The sequence below is a fragment of the Mastigoproctus giganteus genome, chromosome 14, assembly GCF_048544385.1.
Source record: "Mastigoproctus giganteus isolate SK-2022 chromosome 14, ASM4854438v1, whole genome shotgun sequence".
Taxonomy (NCBI): Eukaryota; Metazoa; Arthropoda; class Arachnida; order Uropygi; family Thelyphonidae; genus Mastigoproctus; species Mastigoproctus giganteus.
The window spans coordinates 110,147,260-110,154,023 of record NC_143588.1 but is presented as its reverse complement, the minus strand read 5'-3'; the positions used below and the strand labels follow the sequence as shown (position 1 = coordinate 110,154,023).

The 6,764-nt window shown below is 35.8% G+C and overlaps 1 protein-coding gene across 1 annotated transcript; it reads right to left on the bottom strand.

The window, feature by feature from the left end:
- Positions 1 to 1,702: 1,702 nt before the first annotated feature.
- LOC150075545 (uncharacterized) lies at positions 1,703 to 2,987 on the bottom strand. Its single transcript, XM_090388541.1, has one exon. It carries the CDS (start codon positions 2,985 to 2,987, stop codon positions 1,854 to 1,856), a length of 1,134 nt encoding a protein of 377 aa, XP_090244667.1. The 3' UTR covers positions 1,703 to 1,853.
- Positions 2,988 to 6,764: the final 3,777 nt, after the last annotated feature.

Genomic DNA, 6,764 nt, shown 5'->3' with positions numbered 1-6,764 from the left:
GAATAGCTTTGATATCATACATTTGGATCTTAGAAAGGCTTCTGATACTGTTGCACATGGAAAACTGCTGCAAAAATTGGGACAGTGTGGCATTGGAAACAAATTGCTGCTATGGATAAAGGGATGGTTGAGTGGGAGAAGACAGAGAGTGGTAATCAATGGACACTGCTCTTTGTGGACTAATGTTATTATTGGAGCCCTCAGGGTTCAGTATTGGCTCCATTGTTGTTTTCTGTATTCGTTAATTATACTGATGATGGTATATCAGGCTTAATGTCCAAGTTTGCAGACGATATGAAGGTCGGCAGGGTTGTTAATGACACTAATGACAGTACTCTGCTGAAACAGGATCTAGAAAAGTTGAGCAGATGGGCTGAGAGGTGGCAACTGAAGTTTAACATTGACAAATGTAAAGTACTACATATGGGAAGCAGTAAACCCAGAGTAACTTATCAACTGTGTGGTACTACACTGACAGTGGTATAGAACGAAAAGAACCTGGGGGTAATTGTGCAGGCAGTCTGCAAGAGTAGCTCATGGTGTCTTGTCAATGATATACAGGAATTTTTCTAGCAGGGATAAGGAGGTGATTATCCCCTTGTATAAGTCGATGGTCAGGCCACACCTTGAGTACTGTATACAGGTCTGTAGGCCGCATTTTTTAGGAAGGATGTAGAGCTGCTGGAGCGAGTGCAGAGAAGGGCAACAAGATTAGTGAATGGAACAAAGGGTTGCTCTTATGAAGAAAGGTTTAAGTTTTGCAAATTACAGTGTCTGGAGACTAGGCACCTGCGAGGTGATCTGATTGAGGTGTATAAAGCCTTGAATGGTTTGAGCATGCTCAATGATGGGATTCTTCCTCTTGCTCAGAATAATCACCTGAGAGGGCATAAATTCAAATTGAGGAAAGACAGTTGTAGGATAGATGTGCATAAGTTTGCCTTTAGCCGGTGGGTAGTTGATTGGTAGAACAGACTTCCATCTTTTGTTGTGGAAGTTGATAGCTTAAATAGATTCAAGGCAGAACTAGACAAACATTTGGAGTGAGTGGATGGGTGAAATTAGGAGATTTTTTTTTTTTTTTTTTTTTGGCTGATGCTATATAAGCTTGCTTTCTTGCATCATGTGCCTTTACTAATGCTAATGCTATTCTAGCTCTTCTGAGAGGTTCTATTCTAGATCTTCACTTACCCAGTCTGCTCTGTATGTTAGTGTTTTATTTATCCATTTCTCAATATTCTTAGGATGGTTTGTATTACAATTCATATATCTGCCTAAATCTGTTTTTTTCTGGTATACTTATATGCTTAGACTTTATTAGCTTTAATAACTACAGCATTTAAATCGTAGGTTGTTTTATACTTTTAATTATAGCTGAAAACTAACTGACCCATGTCTATTATTTGTACATATATTAAAATTTTGCATTAACTTTGAAAATAATGTCAAAGTGAAATAAAATTCCAGTTTGACATTAACTTGTCAGTTAATGTAAATAAAACATGCACCAAAATCATAATGATGGTCTTAAGGTGGGGGAGGGGGAATCTGTCTAATGGCATTTTCTTCAACAGCTTCCGTGAAAAGTTTTTCCTGTAAGTACATTTTACACTAATTTTTGAATATAAAATACCTTGATGCTGAAAAATCCTGAATGCCACAAACTTCTTATAGGAATGGTTTCTTTTGAAAAAAAAACCCAGAAATACTGTATTTTCTGTTTCCTTTGATGTTGAAAATGCTTTCACAAATATTCACAAGTGAAGAGTTCCTGAAATGAGTGTGCGATCTAATGAATGTCCCATTATCTTAAATACTGAAATGTGTTGGCATATATTTCAAAACAAGGATTTCTAATGAGAGTGAACTAATAAATGTCTCTTTAGTTGATCTGATCTAGAAACTGCCTTGCCACATATTTCACAAGTGAATGGCTTCTCTCGAGTGTGAACTATTAGATGCCTTTTGACATCTCCTGATGTTGAAAATGCCTTCAAACATATTTTACAGGAGAACGATTTCATCTCATTGTGAATCAATAGATGTCGCTTCAGATTACCTAAACGTGAAAAAGCTGTACCACATATTTCACATGTGAAGGGTTTTTCCTGAGTGTGAACTAATAAATGCCTTTTTAGTACCTCTGATGTTGAAAATGCCTTAGCACATATTTCACATGTGTAGGGTTTCTCATGGGTGTGAACTAATAAATGTGTTTTTAGTCTATCTGATCTTGAAAATGCCTTACCGCATATATCACAACTAAAGGGTTTTTCCTGAGTATGAATTAAAATATGTCTCTTTATATCTCCTGACGTTGAAAATCCCTTACCACATATTTCACAAGTGAAAGGTCTCTCCAGGGTGTGAACAAACAAATGTTTTTTCAGATCACTTGATTGTGAAAATCCTCTGCCACATACTTTACAAGCAAAGGGTTTCTCCTGTGTGTGAACTAATGAATGTTTTTTTAGATCACTTGGCTGTGAAAATGCCTTGCCACATATTTCGCAAGAAAATGGTTTCTCCTGAGTGTGAACTGAAAAATGTCTTTTTAAATCTCTTGATTTTGAAAATGCCTTGCCACATATTTCACAAATAAAGGGTTTCTCTTGGGTGTGAACAACAAAATGCCCTTTGAGATCTCCTGATCTTGAAAATGCCCTGCCACATTTCTCACAGGTGAAAGGTTTCTCCTGAGTGTGAACCAAGAGGTGTCTCTTAAGCTGACTCGAATATAAAAATATTTTTCCACATGTTCCACATTTAAAATTTTTGCACTCATGATGATGTTTTTTCCCCGTTTTTTTTAAATTACCTTTTGAGAATGGCTTTCTGAACTTTGTTATTTTAGTAAATTCCTTTTTGATGAGAGAATTCTGCTTACTTCTCATTGCCAGCATTGAACTTTCCTGTGATTCTGTTTTTTTGTATTGAAGGTTCTCAATGTGGACACCATCTTTATTAATTTCATTTGCACCAGACATATTTGAATGCTTTATTTGGAAAGAAATGTGCGAAGACATTATTTTCTTTGATAAATTACCTAGTGAATAAATATGCTTGACATTTTTTTTTTCTCTGCTTCTCTTCTTTTCCTCAATTCTCTGCAAAATGCATTCTCCTTTCAAATCTGAAATATCAAAAAACAAAGAAATATGAAGTCAACATATACAGTTTAGAAACAAAGTCTTAACATCAATGTGGTATTAATTCAGCCATTTGGAAATATGTGGATATTTCAAAATTTTCAGATGATGCTTTTTGGTTCTGTTTTATATGAGTTAGGGGTTTTAGACTGTTGATAAAGTTTGTATTTTTAGTAAGAAAGATCATATATTTCCAAATCCTCCAGACATTAAAAAAAAAAGAAAGCATCTTTACACAGCAAAAAAAAAAAAAAAAAAAAAAAAACTAACCACTTTATTTGCCAAAACGTTTGAAACTATGCTTCCATGACAACAGATGGAAGCCTGTTTCAGCAATCACCCTGACTGCAGACAAATATTTGTACATCCATCTATTTCCAGTTTAAATCTGTGTCTGTGCAAATGTTATCCAAGAAAGAATACAAATATTATTAGCAGTTAGTTTACTCACCCCACTTAGTCTTAAACACTTCAATCAGGTTGTCTCCTAACAGATGCTTAATTTCCATAACTCAAGTTATAGAAATTTTCATAAAATTCTGTTGGTGATGGACACAGATACTGTATTTGGGCTGTCGGTCTCATGGATCCGATAGACAAGCTTCAGATTGTTTTCATCTAATTTCATCAGCATAGCTAATGAAATCAGTCTGCCGGAATAAGAGTACCTTTGGTGCCACTGACCAATCTTGTTGCTCTTCTATATATACTATATATATATAAAAGTATAAATGATATAAATGTTAGGCAAAAAGTTAGAGTGATAAAAGTTAATGACAGTTGTACCTAAGTGTGCAAAGCAGCAGTGAAGGATACAAAAGTATTAAAGGCAAGAAGATGGTGTAAATTACACAAAACGCCAGAACTAGTAGAAAAAAAGATAGAAGAAAAAGGAAGTACAGAAGGCTGAAGCTAGAGAGAGAATATCCTATATGATATGATGATTTAAATCAAATTATAGGCTGAATTAATAAGCCAATTAGAAGGAAAGGAACTGCAAAGCAAATATAATTAGTAAAAATAAAATATACATTATGTAAAAAAAAAAAAAAAAAAAACCCTTGTGGATTACTGCAACATCATGTCTAAAGTTGAGTTTTGTGTCAAAAATAACCCCAAGATCTCTGTGCTTGGTGACTGGTGAAAAGAGAGTTCAACGGATTTCCAGGTTCAGCTGTGTTGGATGTGATTTTAGAGCAAAGATCATTAGTGCAGATTTCATTGGATTTATTTTTAGGAAAAACTGTAAGAGGTATATTACTGGATTCTGTTGGTGACAGAAGCAGATGCTGTATTTCAGCTGTCAGTCTCATGGATCTGATAGAGGAGCCTCAAATTTTTTTCATCTGATTTCATCAGCATAGTTAATGAAATCAGTTTTCTGGCATAAGAATGGATGAAATGCAACAGTAAACAGGAATCCCAATGGTACACCAACTGTTTGTGTGAACAATTTTTTATTCACAGTCAGGTGGAGATTGTCATTAGATGCAACTTTAGGAATGCAAGAACTTTGCTTTTAATATAGTATGCTTCCTCAAATACTTGTAGGGGGCTGTGGACATCAATGCAGTCAAATGCAGATTGGATATCCAAGTAGACTACTGCTAACTGAGGCCTATCTTGAAATGCCTCCAGAATGGTGTTGGTTATTGATAGCAGGTTTGTTATAGTGGACCTCTGTTTCAGCATAATTGGTATACAGAGAATCCCATGGCAGAATCTGGCTGATTAGGATGGGAAGTAGTCTCATCTCCATTACTTTGAGGATATGTGAAGGTTCATTATTGGTCAGAACTATGTTACTGATGTAGCTCCCTTGTGTTTTGGGTAAAGGCTATGCTGCATATTGGTTCCAGATTGTTGGGAAGAGTTAAGTGGTGATGATATCATTTAGGATCACTAGAAGTACATCTATGAGGTACACACACTCTAAGATAAATTGTGGGATTCCATCATATCCAGCACATGATGTTGGTTGGAGGACATTAATGGCATGAATTAGCTCTCTTTTGAAATTTGTCAGACAAGACTTTCCCTTAACAAACCCATGCTGTGCGTGAATTATTGCTGCAGTCTTGTTGTTGTTGTTGTTATTTGGTTTTTAGGAGCATTAGCAACTAAGGCCATATTGCTCCGGGAATATGCGGTGGTCATTCCCTGACCTTTCCGCATCCTCCATATTTGGTGGTGACAAGCTCGAACACCGGTCTAATCAAGAAACGTGTGCTATGCACTGCTGCTCCTTCCCACCTGGCTACGGAGGCGCCATGCAGTCTTGTCTGGATGGTCCTGCAATGCATCTTTAACCAGTGACTCCATTATTTTACATGGAACGGAAGTTAAACTAACTGGTCTGTAATTACTCGTGTCACCCTTCAATCCCCCTTTGTGAATTGGGGATACATTTGCACATCTCCAATCCATAGGGACTTCCCATTAGTCCAAGGATGCTCTCATAATTATGGCTAAGGGTTTGCCTAGTTCCTTTGCCGCCTCCCTCAATATAACTGGATAGATCCCATTAACCCCAGGAGCCTTTCTTATGTTTAATCTTCAACAATTTCTCCTCCACTTTGCTCTCAGTTATTACAAAATCATTAAGTGGCCTTTTACAGTTTGATAAACTCCTAGCATTTTTCTCCCCTAATAACTCCTCATGTGTGAATGTAGATGCAAAATACTCATTCAGTTTGTTAGCTATCTGAGCAGGATCATGAACAGTCGAACTATCGATATCAAGTGGACCAATCTGATTGATGGCCTTCCTTTTAGAGTTTATATAAGTAAAGAAGTCCTTGCTGTTTTTCTTATCATCCTTTGCCAAAGATTTCTCCTAATCTGCCTTCGCTTGCCTAATCTCTTTAGTGACTTGATCGAAAGTCGTCACCTATGATTGGTACTAACAGAATGAGGACTCAACATGTCCTCCCCACCTATCAAAAGCATCTGAATAACGTAGGATAGAACGGTGTTTGCAATAATTGATGTATACTACGACTATAGGAGCAAGTACTCGCAGAAAATATTCCTAAAAACAGCCTACAATATATCCAACAAGAAAATGAAAACAAAAATTATTTATCTAATATTATTCAAACTAAGCAGAGTTGCCTGAAAAACAAAACATCAAAAAGGCCTTACCAAGTTAAAGTAGGAATACGTTGTCACATTTTTGATGATATCAAATAAGGCATTGCGTGCTAACTTTTAACACAACATAGAGAAAAAAAATGAAAAACTCCTACAGAAAACATACATATTGTACAAGCTTTAACTAAAAACACACCTGGAATGGAAAGATTTGTTTGCTACTACAGCGCCCTCTTAATAATTTAAAATACTGAAAATCTTAGTTTTCATATTTCTGTTTAATTTGTTTACTGTTTAAACAGAAACAGTTTCTGTTTCTGTTTCTGTTTGTATTCGGGAGAAGCTGGTTGAGAATATTAGATGTATCCATTTATTTTAACCTTTAAATTCTTTTAACATACAAATTTTTAAATAACTTTTTTTCATGCTCTTGAAAATTTGTGGGAATTTGTGGTCTAGTAGTAGTAGTAGTAGTAGTAACATGTGATGCAAGAAAGCAAGTGTATGACCTTATGCAGCATC

Coding starts and splice junctions, on each gene's coding strand:
- LOC150075545 (XM_090388541.1), bottom strand. CDS start 2,987: ATGTCTGGTGCAAATGAAATTAATAAAGATGGTGTCCACATTGAGAAC.